The sequence below is a fragment of the Pholcus phalangioides genome, unplaced genomic scaffold (assembly GCF_987345545.1).
Source record: "Pholcus phalangioides strain wild (caught in Gottingen) unplaced genomic scaffold, Ppha-v1.0 ptg000015l_1, whole genome shotgun sequence".
Taxonomy (NCBI): Eukaryota; Metazoa; Arthropoda; class Arachnida; order Araneae; family Pholcidae; genus Pholcus; species Pholcus phalangioides.
This window is the reverse complement of record NW_028301608.1, coordinates 107,822,394-107,845,672: the sequence shown is the minus strand read 5'-3', so window position 1 is coordinate 107,845,672 and position 23,279 is coordinate 107,822,394. Positions and strand designations below refer to the sequence as shown.

General features: G+C 33.6%; 1 protein-coding gene across 1 annotated transcript in view; it reads right to left on the bottom strand.

Moving 5' to 3' along the window:
• Nucleotides 1-1,925: 1,925 nt before the first annotated feature.
• LOC149077319 (MAGUK p55 subfamily member 7-like) overlaps nucleotides 1,926-23,279 on the bottom strand; it is a 44,636-nt gene continuing 23,282 nt past the window's right edge. The window contains exons 4-15 of the mRNA XM_089245089.1: nucleotides 22,479-22,547; nucleotides 21,298-21,375; nucleotides 19,688-19,819; nucleotides 19,495-19,576; nucleotides 18,387-18,472; nucleotides 14,741-14,997; nucleotides 12,097-12,164; nucleotides 11,050-11,136; nucleotides 10,418-10,498; nucleotides 8,412-8,614; nucleotides 7,130-7,270; nucleotides 1,926-3,058 (exon numbers count right to left, since the gene is read on the bottom strand). Of these exons, the coding sequence (XP_089101215.1) occupies nucleotides 2,876-3,058; nucleotides 7,130-7,270; nucleotides 8,412-8,614; nucleotides 10,418-10,498; nucleotides 11,050-11,136; nucleotides 12,097-12,164; nucleotides 14,741-14,997; nucleotides 18,387-18,472; nucleotides 19,495-19,576; nucleotides 19,688-19,819; nucleotides 21,298-21,375; nucleotides 22,479-22,547 (1,467 nt within the window). The 3' untranslated portion in view covers nucleotides 1,926-2,875. The remainder of the gene's footprint in view (nucleotides 3,059-7,129; nucleotides 7,271-8,411; nucleotides 8,615-10,417; nucleotides 10,499-11,049; nucleotides 11,137-12,096; nucleotides 12,165-14,740; nucleotides 14,998-18,386; nucleotides 18,473-19,494; nucleotides 19,577-19,687; nucleotides 19,820-21,297; nucleotides 21,376-22,478; nucleotides 22,548-23,279) is intronic.

Sequence of the window (23,279 nt, the reverse complement as noted above, 5' to 3'; positions counted from 1 at the left end):
CGCTCCAAAGCAGAATGCTTTGGTTCATTCTGCTGTAAAAATTCCCATAATAGTGTTTTCTATAATTTCTTAAAATTCTTCCAGATTGTTCTGCAGTAGCACTGATTTCCGCCAGCAGAAATATGGATGAGGTACATGTGTGGTTCAGTAGTAGCACTAGTTGTTCTGCAATGTAAATCGCAGATTTCGACATATTCTGCTTTAGTGATCGTACACTGATAGACTAATGTTTATGACAGTGTGGTGGAGGGAAAATATACTATTTTTTTTCCTGCCAACTCCCTGTTCGTATATTGTTGCATACTTCTAGTGACTGCTAGATTTGGGAAAAACTCATACTTCCACTTCAGCAGATCATGGGTTCTTATGCACAATTCTCACTCCTCTTTGATGTTCTCTACCTCCCCTTAAAAAAAGTTTGTACCTCTATTTACAGGACACCCTTCATATATATATTCAAATAGACTGGGTACAAATTTAAGAGTCTTTTAAGCATGAATTTTTTTTTTTTATACCCCCCCCTCTTTTCTTAAATATATTTAAATGTCTTTCAACCTGACATAACAAAATGCAAGATAATGCCTGCAAATGCAATCAATCTTTACAACGACAGTTTCATGAATCAGTGATTCAATGAGTGGGTGTGGTTTTCCTCTACTGGTGTAATGTGAATGAAACATTTATACATTACTATATATGGGAAGAAACATAAGCTCGATGATTGCTGAACATATGAGACCTGAACCCAGTCTGTTCAAAAAGTAGTAGGACTGACTTTCTTTCCCCTCTCCAACGTGTTAGTGCAACTTTTGTTGTTTATCAGTGAAATTAGCATAGAAGTTCCGCAGTGGAATGTAGACGAGATACATGTGTGTTTTAATAGTAGCGTAATTAGCATATATGGATATTGACATGGTGGATTTTTTTCCCGATAAATCCTTTTCTGGAATATTTGCTAGTTCAAGAGGGTCGTCTCTTTCAAAAAAATTCCTTGACAGAAATAATTTCTTTACGTTGTTCTTAGAGTTGGTGTGCGGTGAAGTAGGAGGAACTTTCCTTACCACCCTGTATATCCAACACCTTACCTCTGGCGGACTTTTCTTTTCTAAACCAATGGCATTTTTGTAGATGTGATGTCACCATCACAGACTTTGTTCATTTTCTTGAAAAATGCAGTGCAAATTCAAAGTCGCTCAGAACAAAATTATATTTGTAACAGGATTTTTTTCCGATTATATCTAATTTTTCTTCTCATTCGCAAACACAAAACTGCACTTCACACCAATCTTTTCTCCCCCCCCCCCCCCCCCCATAGGACTTCAAGAGTCAGTTTTTGAGCCACGTGATGGCATAACCAGGAACCGGCATAAGCTTGCGTTCTGGACTGGTAGACCCATTTTTCCTTATGAAAAAAATTAAAATACCCCTAAAAAGAAAGACTATGATGATGTAGAGGGCATTTAACAAAATATAATGAAGGTTTCTAACCACGTTAAAAAAAAGACTATTCTTGATATAAGACTATTCAATAAATTATACAAATGTTTCAAAAAAACTGTACAGATGGATAACAAGTTTATATTGAGCAATAAAATAAATATGTGCATGCAAAATCATATTTTTTATGGGAGCAGTCCAAGAACTTTTGAAACAGACCACGTGTAACCAGAATAGAATTTTGTCTACTTTCTTTCCAACTGATAAAATAAGGAGATATGCTTGTGCAGTCACAGAAGTTTACACTGTACTAAATATAGATTTTGGATATAATTATGACTTCGTTGAAAAAAAATGATATCCACCTCAACATACAAACAGAACTGACAATTCTGTGGTGTTTGGTTAGAACATAACTCCAAAATCAGTTTTGAGATATAAGCATTTTCATTGTAATTTAAAAATAAGAAATAAAGCATACACACAAATACAAATGAAAATATCATACATCAGCATGTTTAGCCGTAAGCACATATTTGTGCATTTATCACATTTCTAATTAGTTATAATTGTGTGTGTGGCAAGACTTAGATAAAAAAGCCATTTTTTGAAGATATCATGTTCTGACAAAACACCACAGAGTTGCCCGTCAGTGTCAGGATACACCATGTCAGCACACATTAGCAATATAACTTTCTTTTTTCCTGAACAAATTGATATTACAGATAATCAACATGAAAGAAAATGTAAAACACACACACACACACATAAAAGAGTTATATATATACATTCATAAAATTTGTAAACGTTGACAATATAGATTACGGAAAAAAAATATAATAAGAGGAAGAATATATTATAGATGCCTTAAAAAAGAGAAATGCCAAAAACACACACACACACACAGAGCTCCAATAAAAAAAAATCCAATGAATTGCACATCCTCACATGAATCACATAAAAAAGTACATGCTTCATATATTTAATAAAAGTACAGAGCTTTCTTATACACAGCACGACCGGTTCATATTTTTTTATCACACACCACACATTAAAATGTTTGAACAAGAAAACAAGTACAATAAAATTAAGCACATGCTTTTGTACACATAACGATAACCTCAAAAACAATAGAAAAAATTCTAGGAATTTATTGCAACATGAATATATATATATACTTTTTCTTTTTAAAAATCATCTGAAAAATTACGATTTACAAACATGACTTAAGTATTTCTTTACTGTACATAATAAAATGCCTAAAGATACAAAAATCTCTTTTTCATATACATATATATATATATAGGGCGGGATAAATTACTACATGTAACGAATGTACTTTTTTTTGTTTGCATAGTTATCCATGTCTAGGTTAGTTAACTAATCATATTTGCATTTGTAGTTTCTTTTTAATACTGTTTAACGCTGAAGTTAATCTTCAAGATGATAGCACCCATTCTGCTGGAGCCCAATGAGGTTCTGCTTCAACCAACCTCAAGATGGTCAAAAGTTCTTGAACAGACTTGTTTATCTCCTCATTGACGAGGACACAGTCAAACATGTGGCCGTAAACCCTTTCTATCTTCCAGCTGTTGTCTATAACATTTTGGAGCTCTTTATCCTGTTTCAATACAGAACAAAAAAAAAAATCTGATGCAACTGTTCTTTTCTTTATCTTCTGTATATTTTTAACGAAAACAAACAAATAAACTTTGCTCATAGTTATAAGTTGAATTGGGAAACAAACTCACCAAAACATATTGATACGTTAGTCAAGTTACAGTCAGAAAGGAATTGAAATAGGCTCATGTCTGAACTTCACACACAATAATGAATACTTTTCTCAATTTTCTTATATACATATCTTTATAATTAAAGTTCCACTTTGAAATAGTCATGAAAGGAAAATTTAATACTTTACAGGAGGTTTTGGGATTCAATTTTCCGCAAAAAAAAAAGTTCAAAAACTCACCACCAGCGGGGAATGGTGCTGCATGCAATATTGTTAAACAAAATAAGACAAGACATCAGTTTAAAATGTTTTTAATTCTTTCTAAAACAAAATAGTTTTTGAGGTTATACAAAATCGCTTACTTCAGCACCATTTCACAGATGACTAATCATAAGCCGACACTTCCCCATTTCTTGGCTACCCCAGTCACTAGACCTCAACCCCTGCGACTTCTAACTATGAGGTTACCCGAAAGCCACTGTTTATGATGATAAACCATTCAGCAGAATTGAAAAATGTGATACACCAACATGTCCATAATATTTCTCCTGATATGCTAAGAGCTACAGTTAAGAACACAGTAATGAGATTTAACTTTCTTTCAGAAAATATTGTGTGCCCCATGAACATGCTTTGTAACAAGTTTTAGAAATGGTAAAAAATATTTTAAAACAATGTCTTCATGTCTTATTTCATTTAGCAATATTTCATACACTGCCATTCCCCGCTGGTGGCGAGTTTTTTAACTTTTTTCGGAAAATTGAATCCCATGACCTCTTGTAAACTACTACCAAGTTTGATAACATTTTGTCCAGTAGTTTTCCTTTCACGGCCTTTATGGCCATTTCAAAGTGGAACTTAAACTCTGTATATATTGAAAATCCACACTATGAATGCAGTTACATTTTGGATTGCAAGTAATTTGGATTGGGAAACATAAATTTTGAGGCAAACGTTTTGACCCCAGAAATTTTGCATCTGACATTTCACGTACGCTGACCGTATGAGTGACTGAATGTGTGAGAGGCCAAGTGATAAGTTCAGTGTGGCCATATAAGTGATACAGTAAATAATACAAAGCTGCTGACGAAAAAACTTGTGTTTACCGCACAGCTGTCAATGGAATACAATAACGATTATACAAGAATTTTGGCAACCAAGGGCTTCCCCTGATAAATGATTGCTGATAAACGCTACATACACAGTCACGTCTTTGCCAGCTGCTTAAATGCGGTCACCAAGACTTTTTACCGCTGTCCTCTACGGGTGTTTTCCCTAACGACGATGGCAGTCATTGACGTCATGACAATGTGTAAGCTCGTGCAAAATCCGGAGAAATTTTAAACAAATCCGGAGAGCAGGAGGAAGGATGAAAAATCCAGTCTCCCGCCTAAATCCGGAGAGTTGGCAGGTCTGCTCTCATGATATTTATACAAAGGGCTGAATGTCAAACTCACTTGGTCACTCATATGGTCTAGGCAGGCAAAATGCCAGGGTTTAAGCATCCAACTCACTTGGTCACTCATACAGTCACTCACATGGTCAGGTAAGACAAAATGTGCTAGGAGCGAAATGTCTGGGGCAAAGTTTCTGTAAACCATTTAGTTAAGGAGTGTTTTGCCAAATGAGCAAAAATTGTGAAGAAATTTTGACTTGATAATCTAGCAATATCTTGCAAATACAAATACCAAAGCCTCCTTGATGAGAGGATTTTCATATACACATTGTCAGTCAAACATTATGTAAATCTAAGCGCAGTGCAGGTGGTTTTCTTTCTTTCACTGGAAGCAGGGCTCTCTTAACTGTTTCAAGCGCTAGGCCCAAGCATTTTTTGGAGCTCTTTTCATTATTTTAATGGAAGAACAAATTAAAAAATTACATAAAAACCTATATACTGATACCCTCAATAACAATATAATTGTCTATATTACTCCCTTGATGCTTCAAGTCTTGATGCATTTTTTTATAGTGTTAATAATTTCCATTTATAAAAATGTTTCCAGTACCTTGAGTATCATTATGCAGGCATATATATATATATATATATATATGGAGCCATCAACTGACCATAGGTCATTGTTTCTAATAGGGAAGTTTGTATTGGTAAATAAGAGTGTCTTAGATCGATAGCGTGTAACAAATTATGTTTGCAAACTGCAAAGGACCACTGTAATTTGTATAAACCAGGTATACATGTTAAAGGACTGAATATGAATGAGATAAATGTCGGACTGAACAGAAATAGGGAATTTATATATATATCCATTTATTCAAGATGCTGCTATAATTATAACAGAATGTGACATGCAAAGTATCTTGGAATTTTTTTCAACCTGCTCAGACCAGTTGTAACTCTGTATGGCAGGACTGAACAAATTCCAGATTGCAAGTCGCCATGGCGATTGTATTGGCACCTAAAATTTTCTTTGCATAGTTACTAAATCACAGGCTGACATTTGCACAAAATGTTTTGCTGACGTGCCAACTTTTGGAATCCAGAAATCTGGAGATTCTCCCAAAGGGGAGGGGAGTACCCCCCCCCCCCTGCACTCACAGACTCTATCCAAAAAAAATTCACAAAAAATAATTTTGAATTTTTTTTTTTAATCAATTAAGACCATTATCCCCTCCCCCAAGGCAGGTTCTACATTGCCCCTGAGCAGAATATAATTCCACGAAAATCCAGAGTCTTTCCAGAGAAATCACGTCTACATACTGTTCATAAAACATATGTTTCTTTTCGTGGATGCTATCAGTGATTGATAATCTTGGATTCAGTGAACTCTTAGAAGCTTGATATTTAGCTTTATATAGTTTAAAGTTTTATATTTTCTTTCTGAAGATATATTTAATCAAAGGAAAGAATTTAAAAAACTTCAAAATACAAAGCTGCTGACGAAAAAACGTGTTTACCGCACGGCTGTTAATGGAATACAATAACGATTATACAGCAGTTTTGACAGCCAAGGTGCCCCTGATAAATGATTGCCAATAAACGCTACGTAGACAAAGTCACGTCTTTGCCAGTTGTTCAAATGCGGTCACCAAGACTTTTTTACGGCTGTTCAATGGAAATGACCACAGCTGTCTTCAATGGGTGTTTTCCCTAACGATGACGGCAGTCATTGATGTCACAACGTGAAAACTCGTGTTAAGTCTAATTTTCTGCCAAAATCTGAAGAAAATTTAACAAATCCGGAGAGCAGAAGGAAGGATGAAAAATCTGGAGTCTCCAGCCTAAATCTGGAGTCTCCAGCCTAAATCTGGAGTCTCCAGCCTAAATCTGGAGAGTTGACTGGTATGGTTTTGGAATTTATAGCAACACATCTGCCAATATGAAAAGGTCATTATGTGCTGAAAAGTCAAAAGAAGCATTCTTTTGGAACTTTTTGTTTGGGTAAACATTTTTTTTAGCACCTAAAAAATTGTTCTGGCACCAAGATTTCTTTGCGATTTGTTCAGTTATGCTGCATGGCCACAAAGCAGAACGTTTTGCATTGTTCTGCAACATCCCCTCGGCTAACTGCGGAAATGTTCTGCAGTAAAAATTCTCACACATAACAGTGTTCTCTGCAAATTCTTCCAGATTGTTCTGCAGTGGCACTAATTGTTCTGCAACATATGTCACAGATTTTGGCATATTCTGCTTTGCGGCTCCATGGCATGACACATGGCAAAAGATAACTATTTACATGCAATATAATGAATTTCCACAAACTATGCAGTAAGATATTAGTGCATGCGGAAGCATTTTCAGAACTGCACACAGCTCAAAGGTATTTCATGTGTATTTTTTAAGAAGCTTCTTTTTTTTCTAATTTATCTTACACATCAAATATTTCTCATATGAACATTAAGAACACAAAAAAATTAAAATAATAATCAAAAAAACTGTTTTTTAATATTAAAAATTATTTAATATTAAATACATTTTTTAATTATAAGATAATAATAACTTACAGTGAAGCCTCTGGAATAGTTTTCATCATATGGCGAAATAGCGTTGGCTTTATTTCTTGTTTCCTTGAGCAATTCAAAAGGTGGTGGCTTGATAAATATTATATACGGCTTGAGTTCTGCAGTGCACAACAACTTCAAAGTCTAAATGTAGGAGTGAAAAGTACATAAGTGTGATTCTTTTAAAACAAACAACTGGTGTTGATAAAAATTGTTTTTTCGGGTTCGAAGACCGTCGTCCGTTTGAGTTTGTTCTCAACGTTTCCCCAACACTAGTGGTTGGCATCATCAGGAGAATTGATAAACTGGATCAAAGTCAAGTTTTCCGGAGTCTCAGGTTGTATTTATGCACATAAGTGGCTTGAACTACACTATTGTTTTGCGATTGGTCAGTTGATTCTATGGCTGGCAGCGTATTGTAAACAGTTGTTATGCTGGTAGAACCTGATTGGCCACTTATGTGCATAAATACAACCTGAGACTCCGGAAAACTTGACTTTGATCCAGTTTATCAATTCTCCTGATGATGCCAACCACTAGTGTTGGGGAAACGTTGAGAACAAACTCAAACGGACGACGGTCTTTGAACCCGAAAAAACAATTTTTATCAAATGATGGCCGCGAAAACCTTATAGACTATTAACTGGTGTTGAACTCAAAAATTTGCTAAAACACCAAAACTGCTTAAAACATACTGACTGGATAAACTGAAATGTTTAGAATTTTGCTGCCTTCACATTACATTGACAGATTTTTATGACTGTTGCCTCATTACTAAGAAATGGGAACAATTTTTGTGTTTTACAGAAAAGTTGATGATTGTCTATTTGAATTTCATCAACATGGGGGTTTCATAAAATGTTTTAGAAAAATTTAATGCAGCATGTAAGTACAGATTTATAATACTACTACTTAACCATACATGCATCTCATACACATTTCTCCAAGGAATTTCAAATGAATGCCACATGCCAGAATGTGCATACATGTGTTGTGAATCAAATGTGAAGTTTGTTTCTGTGTAATGCTTGTTATGTATAGTACTGCCATCAATTTTTGTAACTACGAGTGAAGTGTAATGATTGAATAATTGTACCATTGTAGGCCTGTTACTCTTTGTGGCAAGACTTTTTAATCGAAATATCAGCTCACATTATAATTACCAGATTAATTACTTATTTATAATACTGGATCATCATCACATGTGAATGAACTGGAATATTTTAACTATTTCGGCTTTGGCAAAGTTGCTCTTAGCAGAGAAACGTTACAAGTTTGAACTCACCTGAGGATGAGGATTGAGTATGCAGACTCTGCCAGACCTGACAATGGTGTAAACTGTATCCAGACAAGTTCCATACAAGTTTCCTCTGTACACTCCATAGTCGATGAATTTTCCTTCTTTCATTCCCTCATCAATTACTTCTCGACTAACAAAATAATAATCTTTGCCTTCTTCCTCCCAAGGCCTTGGAGATCGGCTCGTGTCTATGTAACAACAAAATATAAGAATAAGTTTCAATTCCCTCTAGTTTTGTACATTCATGATCCCCTTTGAATAAATAGTCTGTAAATAAGCGGATTCGATTAATACACATAACTTATACCATTTATTCATAAAACAGTGAAGAGAAATCATTTCATGTTTCTTACTCCGAAATTTTCCAACAATCTGCCATCTGACATTCTTGACCACACCACATTTTTATTTAAAAAATGTCTCAAACAATATTTGCTATCCATAAAATACATTGAAAGCTATTTTTATAATATAATAGACACCACTTATTAAAATGATGGATAATGTTATCCATATACTATGATCCATATACATCCTGTGATCCATATACACTTTTTTGCAATAACTTTCCTAAAAGGAAGGCAAATATATATCATTCAGGTGTTATCATTTTTTTCAAAGAACAGAACAGACCAATATCATAACATTTGAAAAAATTTGTTATAGTTATCGGGACATCAAATAATGTAATTTGTTTCCTGCCAAAAGTGGGTTTTTTCCACCCATTCTGAAGCTAATGTTTAACCGAACTCCCCCCCCCCCCCTATAAGTTATCGTTATCAGGCTGTAAAACTATGTAGGAAGCTAGAAGGTGTTCTTCCCCCACTCTCTTGTTGACAAACATTCCTGTACTCAATGTTGTAATCTGTCCAAAGTATTAACTGTGATCCATATACACTTTTTTACAATAACTTTCCTAAAAGGAAGGCAAATATTGACGAAAACTTTCCTGAAGTTCATGATCAGTTTCTTTCAGTTGACCAGATTCAGATTTCTTTTCCAGAGACTTCTCAAGATATCTATGAAACATATTTTGCAATGAAAAAAGTATCTTAATTTGCAATATACAGTTCCATTCTAATGCCTCACAATGGCAGGGGGAAGCAGAATTAGAGGAAATAAAAGTCCCATTTTAGAATTTTAAAAATATGGAACAAATGAGCATTCTGCATCCAATCCAATAACATGGGAAAGTCATTTTACCAATTCGTGTTTGCCATTCGTCCCATTCAACCAAACAGGAATTTTTTCAGTTATAGCTATCAAATTCTCGATTAGGGGTCATTCAAGTATTACGTCAAATTTTTAGCCATTTTTGACCCCCTTGTCAGCAAAAGTTAGCGAAACTGAGTTCTTTCCTTGTCACCAAAATTTTGTCATCAGCTCTGTCCCCTATCTACTAATGCATATTGGTGGGATCAGAGACTTATGCACCCCTCTCCCCCCCCCCCTTCCCCCAATCAAAAATTTATTAAGGCAGAAAACTTTTTTTTTATTAAAATTTTAGAAGAAAATACCTTTGTATGTTATTATAATCAATTTCTGTTGATTTCAAGAACTCAAAATTTCTTTTTTACAAAATTCATTGAGACCCACCCTCTGTAAGCCATTCTGTTCTGATTGGTCCTCTTCTCCCCTTTTTTTTTCTTCTCTCTTCCACAGAGGAATAATCATCATCACACCCTTACTTTTCAGAACCCCTCCTACTATTTTCTCTATTCTCTTTCTCTATGAGAATGTCTCTTTCTCCACCCTGTGAAATTTTTTTCTTCCTGGTCGCAACTCTTGTATAGCGTACCTCTTCGTTCCACTATCTGCTCGGCCTTAACCATACACTCAATGTTGTCAGAGTTATGTTTCGTGTTTTAGTGGCGTGCCATCTGTCATCCTTATAAACAGATATTTAACAGTAACTTAGTCCATATAAACAGAAACTTGGCAAGTAACTCAAATGACAAGGTACATAATTTTCCAGTGACTTTATAACTTACAAGGTACAGTGGTTTTGAAATGAACAGGGTCATAGGCAAGTATCCTCTGCTTCAACTCATTCCTACCTACACCAGGAGCCCCTGTAATATCAGGGAGAAAAGAAAGATTTCACAACACAGTTTACAAAACAAAATAAAGTAAAATACCAATTTTCAAATTTTTTAAGGGAAACATTTTTAATTGAGATAACATTATATTTTGAAAATTCAACTAGAGCCATGAACTTTCACTTTCTGTAATACATGATATTATATTGCGAAGACCACAAGAAAGCCCATACCAATGAAGCCAATAACAGATGGCAGTAGTTCTCTTTTGATTAGAAAAAGAAAAAACATGTTCCACTGGCTATCATCCTGTTCAGCACGTGATACCATTGCAATTACCAATGTGTTTCAACTAAAAAGTGCTTCTCCTCTAATTAGTTGTTTTCTGTTATAATTTGTTACTGTTATATGAAAGTGTTAATTATGTTCGCTAGTTTTTATTCTTCACTTCAAGTAACATCTTAGCATCTGCGAAGTATAAATCCTCGAAGCTATCGACTGTCCTCATCGATCACACATTATAATTCATAAAAAACTAATGAAGTTTATAAATGATATAAATAAGCTTGAAAGAATAAAATTACCTATCAAAACAATCAACCTGTATGACCCTGGAGAAGGAAAAAGAAGAGAAACTTCTCGATAGGCTGGAGTTGCTTTAGCATCTGGATCTGAAATAGAGAAATATATATGATCAGCTTCCATACTGAAAACGAAATAACTTTTATACATATTAATAAACCAAAAATATTGAATACATATATATATATATATATATATATATATATACAGGGACACCTCAGCTAACAAAGGTAATTTGTTCAAGAATTGTGTTTGTTAACCAAAATGCAATTTCCCACAGGTTTCTGTCTCAAAATTTAAAGAAATGTTTTTCTAAAACACCAAGGAACACTATAAAGAAGACGGAAACTGACTGTAGGCTGAAATGAACAGCTTCGAAATTGCATAAATGATAATTTAAAGGAGAAACCTTTTTATTTTACACTATGCAGGCTATATAACCAGCAACAGCTTTAGTCTACTGATGTTGCTGTAGACTTAAAGCTTGTTGACGCAACTCGAATTAGTTGGAGGATCAAACCTCAAAATCCCCACCCTTTGAGGTTTGATCAGCTCATTTCTGTGTCTTATACACACAGATGGAAACAAAAATGTCAGAGAATGTCCAAGCTGTTCATTTTGATGCAAAAAGTGTCTTGCGCTAAAAGAATGCATGATCTGAAAACATAGAAACTGCACTGGAAAAAAAAGCCTGTCAACTGAATATTTTCTTTTACATGAAATGGTTCAAAACCTTCTAGAAAGAGAAGTGGAGGTACAACTGGAAAAAGATTCTGAGCTTAATTGAAAGTAATTTTGATGATGATTTGCACTAAAATTCAGCTCACAACACGATTGTTTTATGTTAGTGAATGCATCAATATCAACACAAATGTTTGTTAGCTGAATCCGTATTTGAGGCAATATATATATCTGTATATCTACAAATAGTCTGTATATCTACAGACCTGCTAGAAGAACACTAATCCCTTGAGATTACAGAGCATGTGTTATAGTTTTATTTTATTCAAAATTTTCAGTAAATATTTAATAAAATACAAAATACATACCCCAGAAGTCATTCAGCCTGTCATCTTTTATGCAAAGAGAACCATTCTGCCAAGCTGTTGACATTCGCCTGAGTTGCAAGGAAGGAGAAGCCATAATGTAAGAAGCATAAGAACTAAGAACAATGTAATTTAAAAGAATTTTGATGCTCAAAAATGAGAATTGCACAAAACATGATTGTGGTGGTGGTGTTTTACCTTCAGATAAAAGCATTTTTCCCACAATTTTATTATCAAAAAGAACTAGTTAGAAAAATAAAAAAATAATTCAGGCATATTTTTTATATTCTGAGAAAGCACTAAATAATTTGACACCAACAAGATTGAACATTTTTCCCACTAACAATGAGTGTCCACTATTTGGGAGATATCTAAATGATATATTTATACAAGAAAATCAATATTTAAAAAATATTAGCCCTAGAATACTGAACTCTACATCTCAGAAATGTAAACGTATAGACAGTTAACAAGCAGTTTTTATCCGTTTTTATTTTAGTTAGTATTCTACGGTTAAACAGCAAAACTAAAAACCAGAAAGATGTTTTTATCACTCAATCAGGGTGTTATGTTAAGGCAAATGTTAATCATTTTTTAAATTTTTTATCTACCTTACCCAACACTAAAGTTAGCAAAGTTCAACTATGAATCTGAGAGGGAAAAAATTAATCAGGTTATCCAATTTTATTGTCCATGTTGGCCATGAAATAATACATCAAAACTCCATTCTGCTGGACAGGAATTTATAAAGAATCTGTTTATAGGACAGAAAGCCACCCCATCTAGACACACACACCCATTACACCACCAGACCAAGGGTTCTTGACAGTTTGTATTCTGCATGCCCCTTGTGCCAAAAAGATGAAAGCTACAGACCACCTGTGCCAATGAAATGAACACCACAGACCCAATTAATAAGTTAATGGGTTTTCATCCAAGCTCAAGGACCCTTGAATCTTCTCCAAGGACTCCCAAGAGGTCCACATTATAAGCAAATACAGCGGGTGGGTACACTGTAAGCAGATACAGAGAGGTGGACGTTACCCTCCCCCACTAAAAAATTCTATTACAGTAATACCTCAACTAAGAAATGCCTCGGCTTATGAATTTTACGGCTAATGAAGATTTTTCTCTGATTTTTCCCCCTCAGCTAACAAATATGGATTCGGCTAACAAACATGTTCGTTGACATGAATGCATGCACTACCATGAAATAGTCGTATCATGAGATGAATATTTACGCCAAAATCTCATTATCAGAATTACTGTTACTGGAGCTCGATTAACTCTCATGTCCACCTTTGAATATTTCTGAAATTCTTTCAACCATTTCATGTAAAATGAACGATTCAGCTAATAGAAAAATGTATTAAAAAAAGGAAACCTACATTTTCAGAGCATGTGTTCTTTCGGTGCAAAATTCAGCATCAAACCTAACAGTCTGGACATTTTAGGAGCACATCTTTTCCATTTGTATGTACGAGACACAAAAATAAGCTGACCCAAACCCAAATGGATAAGGACACCTACAAACTCGATTGGGTTGTGTCAACACAACCTTTAGTAAACTAAAACTGGTGCTGGCTGTGTACATTGTGTAGTGTAAAAAAGATCTTTAGTATCTCATCTTCCTGTAAGTTTTCATTTGTCACATTTAGAAGCTGATTATGCTAGCCTTTTGTCAGTTTTTCCCTTTTTTTATAACATTCCCTGGTGTTTTAAAAACTCATCTTTATATTTTAGGCAGAATCTGGAAAGAATCAAGCGGTTTTCCATAGAAACCTATGGAAATCATGTTTTGGCTAATGAACGTGATTCTGGATTGAACCATTTTCTTTAGCCAAGATATTGTATTAGCATGGGGGGGGGGGGAAACAAAACAATGCTCAATATTTGCTCGGGAATTGTTTCTTCCTTAACCCCACGAACATAAAAATAAGTATTGTTTCTTCCCTATATCAGCGGTTTACAAAAAAATAGGTGATTGCATCAGAGTTTGATCTATCAAAGAATGTGCGTGCTAGCTGTGACTTGCGATGAAGAATGCTTGTTCTAGGATACAATGATTGCAGCAAGGCACAACATTTTTCTTCATGAAATCATCACTTTTTTGCTGCGACTTTGTATCTGCCAACTTTATCTACTAATTCCAATCAAAAATTTCTAAGTTTTGAAGACAAACTCGACGTCATCAAGCACAGTAAGCTTAGTTGGTGCTTGAAAATTAGCTCAAAACTGCTGATATGGACACATAGATAAAACAGATTTTTAATAGCTCAATTTATCTAGTTCAGTTTTCTATACATAATGCCTTCTTTTAATAATGTTCTAATTATTAATATAATATTCCAATTATTAGGAGTTGCTTTAATATACTTAACAATCAAAAATTCAATTTTTTTTTCAGAAATTCCAAACTCTCTTAACAGTAATTTCTCAATAACGCAGCCCCATTTCCTCAGTTCAATAAGTGACTATTGTTGGGAGGTTTCATTGTACTTTTAAATTACTTTTGACATTGCTTGTGAATTTCAGTTTTCTTCCTTAAGCAAGCATCATAAAAATTACATAATTCTTTACCCTTGTACTAGTCCTTCACCATCCATACCAATGAATAAAAAAAACAGGCAACTAAAAACATAAGTACCGTTTTTGCAGCATCATGCTGGGAATGAAACCTATCCTTAGGTCACTGTCGAGATGGGCTTTCCACCAATCGGAATCATCTCGGCTCACTATGTGCAGAATATCACCTCTTCGATATGCCAGGCCAGCATCTTTATTTGGAATGTCTGGATCAAGGCAGGGGTCATAACTAAAATTGGCACGAACTTGGTTTGAAGGCTCAGTCTTTGGTTGGACACCAGGTACCAGCTTAAATGTTATGGTACCTTCTTTACATTGCTGGAAATTGGAAAGACATGTTGTTACCGGTTTGTTATATAATACTCCAGAATTTTAAAAAATAGGTTTGTTCAAAAATATGATATGCATATGTTCATATAAAACTTAAAAATTGAAACAAATCATAAAAATCATATATCTACACTAAGTTGTGGGTAAAAATGAAAAGCAAGAACCAAAAGAAATAATTCAAATTAAATTCACATATTTCTAATTCACATTTATGCTCAACAACAAAAACATCTCTAAGCAGCTCAAAATATTTCAATTTTAGTACTAAATTCCCATACACCTAGGACAAATACGACAATTGCTTGTACACTGCATGCCACTAAATATGATCACATCGGGACTCTGCACTTCTGACAATAACCAATCGATAACTGTATCTGAAAAAATCCCAGTTGTAAGCAGGATGGCCATGTCCTGTTCTGGTCAAACAGGATGTATGGAAATGGGTTAGCTGTTTTTCTTTCACACGTAACAGGTTTTAAAATGTTAAGATTTTATGCCTGATTTTAATGTAATAAAATCAGGCATTTTTTTTTCAATTCTTTTAAAACAGGATTTTAACCCAGTAAACTTTCCCCATACTTCTTATCGGTTGTAGGTCCTCGGCCATACCTCCACTATGATTCCAGGACTAAATAACTGGATTCTAGACTCCCAAAAGAAGAAAACAACACTTTATTTAATTTATTATCCAACACCTCCAACGAAACCGTCCTGTCTCTTCGGTACAAACTTTCACACTCCCTCTTTTTCGAATGTCTCAAATCGTTCTCATTTCTCTCTCTCGTGACTCCTCTTACTATTTTGCCTCCTGAACCTTATAAATCCCTTTACTTTTTTTTAAAGGGGGAACTTCCCCTCTTTATGTTTTTTTATTCAGAAATTGTGAGGAGCTAAAAGGGAACTGTCTAATGTGTTTCACAAATTATGATGCTTTTAATAATGTACGGAGTACATCCCATACATTTCCTTGGGTGTGTCTTCGTTCTTCTTTGAGGAACTGTGAATGTGGTCAGTTGAAAGAAACTGACCTATAACTGAAGAAAGAGACTTTTTTTGCCTTAAACATGTCTTTACTATAGGAAAACCATTGTAAAAGCACCTAACATGTACATGAATCATAGTGGCATGAACTGAGTAAGGAAATTTTGTCACCAATGGAACCTTCTGCCTAATAAAGTCTTGTAGATTGATAATGATAACTTATGGGGGGAATGAGTCTGGTTCAATTTTTACTTCAAAATATGCAAAAATCAAAAAAAAATTAGTAAAAAAATTAACATAAACCGAAGTCCCCATAACAATAAACAAATTTTTCCCCAAGTTATGATATTGGTCCATTATGTACTTAGCGAAAGTGATAAGACTATCAGTGATTCTAATAAGTAGCGTTGACTGCACTGGTTAAGAAATATACAGTAAATCAACTGAAAAATAAGCAGGAAGATTAATTACCAGTTTGATGAAAATTTATGAGATTGAATTATGAGATTTTATAACTTGGTGAAAGCTTGCATCATACCCAGATATGTGCTGATTATTGGAAGTTAGATTATTAGGAGCTTACAAGTTGTACATGTGAACAATACAGCACGAGCAACAACAAAGAAAAAATTAATCTATAAACAAAAATTATATACTTACTGCCTATTTTCATAAATCACATTCAAACATGAAAAAAGAAAAAAAAATACAAAGAGAATTATAAAAACATGTTTGATTATTTAAAAAAAAATAAAAATGTGCCACATCATAACTCAGATATACATATCCATAAAATGTTGGGTTAAATTGTGGGGAAGAGAATTCTTTAAAAAAAGAAAAATGAATGAGAAAAACCGATTAAAAAAAGAAAGTTTTGTATAAGATCTCCAAATAAAATAAAATTTGATTTTGTGAATAATAATGTTAGGCAAACACAGTGATACCTCGCAATTCCATAATCTTTCAATTTGATGCTTGAAATTCCTAGGAACTGCATCTGTACATGCATGAAATAGCCAGATAGACTCGTATCATCCACCAATTTGGTTTTGAAATTCAACTTTAGTTTGGCAATGAATTAGTGTCAAAATGAGAGATATCACCATATGATTATCATATTTCATGCATATTGCAGACGTACGTGCAAACTTTTGAAATCCAGAAATCCGGAGATTCTCCCGGGGGGGGGGGGGCACCTCTTTAGGCCTCTTTTTTTTTTCTTTTTTTTTTGTTGGTTTATCAAATTTATTGATTTATTTTATTATTCTCGAGTGGCCGTGGAGCCCCTGGGAAGTGCACACGGAGCCCAAGGGCTCCACGGAGCACCGGTTGAGAATCACTGTTGTAGAGGATCATAGTTATAACTAGGTATAAATACCGAGAGGCTACATTATTATCACATGCCACAAAATCTATGCTTTTCTTGATATTGATTATAGATTGGCATTGTAAGTATCACCAGAAAATTGTTTCTTATAATTCCTCCCAAAAAAATTGTAATTAATAGTTCATTAATAAAATTCCATTGGTTGTATTGCCCCTGTAAAAAGATTTACAGCAAAACACTTTTGTGTCTTACACACAAAGTAGCGATTCAAACAACTTCAATAACACTTTTAGTGACCAGGTGATGCTGTCACCTGGTTCAAAAATATATTGAAAGTGATTTTGAGCAAGTTGTGAAACAAAATAATGTTGTAGTGGTTTCAAAATCTCTTTAAAAAATATTGTTACAGAGAAACTCATTATAGTAAGGGATATCATTGTATGGAGAAGAGTTTAACATTTGACTACACACAATTCCAAACAAGATTTTTTTTAAATATTGTTGTAGAATTAAAATTTATCATTATATCAAGTATCATTGTAACAAGGTTTCACTGTATATGAATACTTAATATAAATGCTAAAATAATAAATATATCCATAAGTACATAAAACTACGCAATGAGTTTCATTGTAAAAGGGGGGAAAAAGAACTACATTCTAAAATAATTACTGTAGAACTCTTAAACTATGTCTTGCTATACAGCAGGGGTTCTCAAACTTTTTCCACTCACAGCACCCCTTTCCATTATTCAATGCTTATGTCAGCTCCCCAAAGCTGTTTAACAAAGGATATTTTTTAAAAACCTTTGTCAGGGGCACTGAGGTTGGAGGCGCAAAGTTTGAGAACCCCTGCTATACAGAGAAATCGTTTATATCCCAGATGACATTTTAAACCCCTTTTATTTATCAAATTTAAAAAAAATCTACTTTCAGATACCTCGTGATACACAGTTAGGATATAATGCAAGGGTAGACTATGGCCTTGACAGCCATGTATTTCATAAAATCATATATTCTCTAATGTAAATCAATTAGAACTAAGACAAAAATTTATGGAAACTTACCAATATGGTGAGGATATCTTGTGGACTTTTCCCTTTGACACAAATTCCATTAACTTCTCGCAATTCATCACCAACACTGATAAGGCCTGAAGCAGAAATTCAAACAAAACTTTTTTTTACAAAATACTACCAAACTTTTATTTGGAAGAAAATGAAAATTGAAATAATGGTTTTTTTCGATATGTATACAACACAATTAGTTGAAGACCACAAGTGGTAAACATAAAGAATGCCAAAAGTAAAAATTTTGGGAAATCACAGAAAACTATTATTGCAACCTGTGATGGACCACGTGTCACACAACCGGGATCTCAATTGAGCAACACGAGATGACACAAAGAGTTGGGAATGAACTCAAAATCATTAATATTTATTTACAATTGAATTAATTATTAAAATTTAAGAAATGAACAAATTGATTGAAAATTACGTCCCCGCAAGCCCAGGTTGTTGATCACGCCCAGTACTGTAAATCAATATCTCTCCATCTAATGTCAGCGTTCAGTTCATGAGTAGCTGTCAGAGAATCTGTGAGCTTTACACTTGGAAGGATTTTGGATCCTCTACTATAGGAGGCCAACCGCATACCACATTTTCACATTTAAACGTGACCACGGTAGCAACTATATCATTTTGCGGGTTTGCAATTGCACTCTTTTGAACTATTTACAGGACTACCAGACACTTTTCACATTCACTATGTTTTATAAAGCATTGCTCATTTCACACTTTAAAGTGAAAAACTATGTTTGAATTTTTTTGACACATCATTTGGGAATTTTAATCTTCAATTAACTACATCAGTTTGAATTTTTCCAACTGAATAGAACATTTGCATTGCTGAATCATAATTATTTAAAGTATTAAAAATTTATGTCTCAATTTTTCTAATATGATAGAACATGGAAAGAATGCAGGGCAGTGTTTATTTTAAACCCAAATTCTATTACTAATTGAAAATTTGTATAAAATATTATTCCCTAAATGAATTAGAGATGTTTTACGATAGTAAATGAGTGATGTGTTTTGTGCATGGATTCTTCTACAGTATAAAGAAAATAATATGCTGAAAGAGAAATTTTTCTGATTGTATTTTTTTTAAGCATACCACTGCGGTCGGCAACACTTCCTTGTACAATTCTGGATACAACTACTGCATCAGAGGCCTCATTTATTTTTATTGTAGCACCCTGCAAAGGAATAAACTGGATGAAAATTTTCAGAAGGACAATACAACGAATAAGCAAATCAAAACGTGCTGGTAATAAAGCATGAGAAAAAAAAATTGGTTTACAACTTACAAGAGGTTCTGTGTTTTTGATAAGCTGCACCACTTTGACACATTCATCATCTTCGTCCACCTCGAAAGGCACATTTGGCAATGGTGGAAGGAAGTCTTTACGAGCTACCTGATCGTGAGCTTGAAGAATAGCCTGTAGTCAAAATTTCACAATAAGGACATTTCTATGATTTTTGTTTCACCCAGTAAAAAGAGTTCATGACAATTATTTTTGCTCTTTGATCAAACTGTGAAAAATCCTAGCACTTAATTGTTACATTTCATACAGATTGTAAACATCATGAATGGACAAAATTTTTGACTCGCACAGGTAATGTTATGCCAAAAATACTTTCACAAATTACATTATGAGCTGAATTATTTTTTCCAAGGACCAAACATGAATGAAAATCATTAATCACAAATTACTTTGCAGGCCAGATAATTAGCCAGGTGATTGTTTAATTACCCTTTGCACAATTTACTGGTGAACCGTTGGTCTTAGAGGCATATTTCTAATTAGGAAAATTATACAAATAATGTGGAACTCAGATACATCATTTATATTGCAAGGGATTATATAATTATTAAAATAAAAAAATTAACTTTTTATATGATCACCCTGTCCTCAAAAACCCAAATAAAAAGTTGTTGACCTGTCTCTCCTAAGGCCAAGAAAGAAAAATCATGTTTCTACGTTAAATATTTGCTGAGATATTTGAATTGAAAAACTGGAGGGGAAAGTTGATAAAAAAAACAGCACACACCAATATTTGAATTCAAATATCTCAGTGAATATTGCACTTGGAAACATGGAATTTTCTTTGTTGGCCTTAGGAAAGACAGTGCAACAACTTTATAACTGGGTTTTCTAGGATATGTCTGTATAAAAAGTTAGTTTTTTATATTTTGATAACTATATGATTCCTTGTGACCTGAATCTGAGAACCACATATTATTTGGATAATTTTCCCAATTGGAAGTATTCCTTTAGGTTCAATGGTTCGCCAGCAAATGCGACAAGGGATATTAAGTAATCACCCTATATATTAAATTGGCTGAAGTTTATGCAGCCAGTGCACATACTGGGTGTAAAAACTTGTGTACATATTTGCACACATATTTAAAATTAACTGCATTAGCTCTGCATGCAGACAGAGGACACTATGTCAATTTTTTATCAATATTGAGATAAAACTATTAATTTGCAGTATTTTTGTTACACTACACATAGGTATAGGACACTGACCTATTTCAATAAACAACAGATATTCATTCACTTCATAAAACAAGCGAGCTCTTAGAAAGACATACTAAGACTTCTTTAAAAGGCTCTCCTTTAAAATTTCCCTTTTATGACATGGTGCACTTCATCTATGGCACACAAAATAATCGATAAAGATCATTCTTGATCAACAGGGAAAAAATTTCTTTGAAGAAAAATAATGTGAATACTAATTAAAATTTATATGCAAAGCTCATCATAACTGTTTTAGATAGAAACACAAACAAATAAAAATCTAATAAAAAAATAGATCAGAAAGTTGGACTGGAAAAAAATAGCCTTATAGGGGCCAGCCTTAACTGATAGAGAGGAATAGATAATAACATAGCAAGAACATGGTGACTCACTTTTAGATGAGGCCTAGCAAGCAGAATACTTAATTCAATAGCATCTAAAGAAGTTGCGACATCTACAAGTTTTTTTACCTGAAAAAATATAAATGCATTTCATAATTTTTATGACGGACGAATAATGTCTATCACAATTACATGCACTGCCACTTCACAATAAATTCTGTGTTTTGGTTACAGCAGTGTTTCAAAAACTTTTTGAAGTGTGATTCCGCCTTTGACAAGAATTTTATTGGCGAACCTTCTACATAGATTGACCATGTGTCCCATTTTCCAGGACATTTTTGATTTTCTGTTAATGAATGCTTCAATTTCCATAATCAATGATAAATGAAATCAAATTATTTGTTATATTTAGCTGGCAAAGTGCTGTTTTGTTATGAGATTTCAAATTAACCTAAGGCCGTGACGGGGGGAACTTGAGGGTCCTTCCCCCCCCCCCGTCAAAAAAATATAATTCAAATACAAATACAAATACAAATACAACACCACAACAGGCAAAATGCCCAACGAGGTGGCTGATAAAAAGATGCCCATAAAAATATATAGAAATATATTCAAAAAATATATATACATTCAAAATAATATAATTTTATGTATATATTATTTTCAATATATCCATAACATTTTCATACTTGTGACACAGCTGCCCTTGCATTTCTAGTTTTGCCAAATTATTTCTTAATAATAGCAATATTTTCTATTATAGTGTGCATGAACCTGATTTTTAATAATCCTAACAAAATATTTTAACCCCACTCTCCTTCTCGATATTTTTAAGCCCTTCTAAGTGTCTTTACTTCATCAAAAGAGCTTCATAAATAACACACTAGCGTTTTTAGTTGTTCATAATCGAAAATGTAGACATTTCCCTTTATGTGCATTCACTAAACAACTCATCATTCTGTGTTTTTTTTAATATAAAAAAATATTTTAAAATCGGTTGATTCTTTATGAATTTCCCTGTATTAACTTGATTTATTGATTATTGTACATGTAGAATTTGATAAAATTACATTATATTATATGTGTGTCGCAAGTAGCTGATCAGTTGATCAGGATGCTTAAAAACTGATGAAAATAAATCATGGAGCAGCATCATTAAGCTACGATTATTGCCCATATGACCACAATTAGTTTGAGTAACGAAACAAAAAATTATTTACTGCAATACTAACATCTTTGGCAAGTCTGCTGGATTCTTCATATACTGGTTGTAATTCTTGACCATCAATTCTGTCATGTACCTAAAAATTAATGCCAAAGGAATCAATTTCTTTTCTTTTCTCTCCCCGAAATATATCACTACAACTATTACAACAATTAACGAATTGATGCTAACAATTTAAAAACAAGAAGTATTTTTGAAATAAAACAAAATGAACCTAAGCAATAAAATTCATAATATGAAACTTGGAGGATGTATAACCAATTTGGATTAGATCTTGTTGATAATTTTATTGAAATTCCCTCAAGAACATAAAAATATACATGTAAATGCATATATTCAGATGATTTTTTTTCTTTTCTAAGTTGAGCAACTAACGAAATTTAACTTTTCGACAGTTTCTTATTGATAAGTTCTGATATCACTTTTAAAGTATCACCTATACTTTTTTACTAGGGCTGGTCTGATTGATCAGATTCAGGCCCGTCATTTGGGGGGTCAGCCCCCCCCCCAGATTCAGGCCCCCGTCATTTGAAAATACACTAAAAATTTTACATATATATACAAATATATACATACATTAAGTACATTCTTTGCCCCCTTGGAAAAAGTTGAAATGACGGCCCTGGTCAGATCAGTTAATCGATCAATAAAACTGAATTAAGTCTGATTAAAATTTATGTAAATATAGTAACCAATTTAACCGGGGTTGAGTTTTGACGTCAAAAACCTAAATGAATGCTTTTGGATAATGTTATGAACACAATAGGAACATAACATGATGAAAAACTTATTCTACTGCATATTCAGG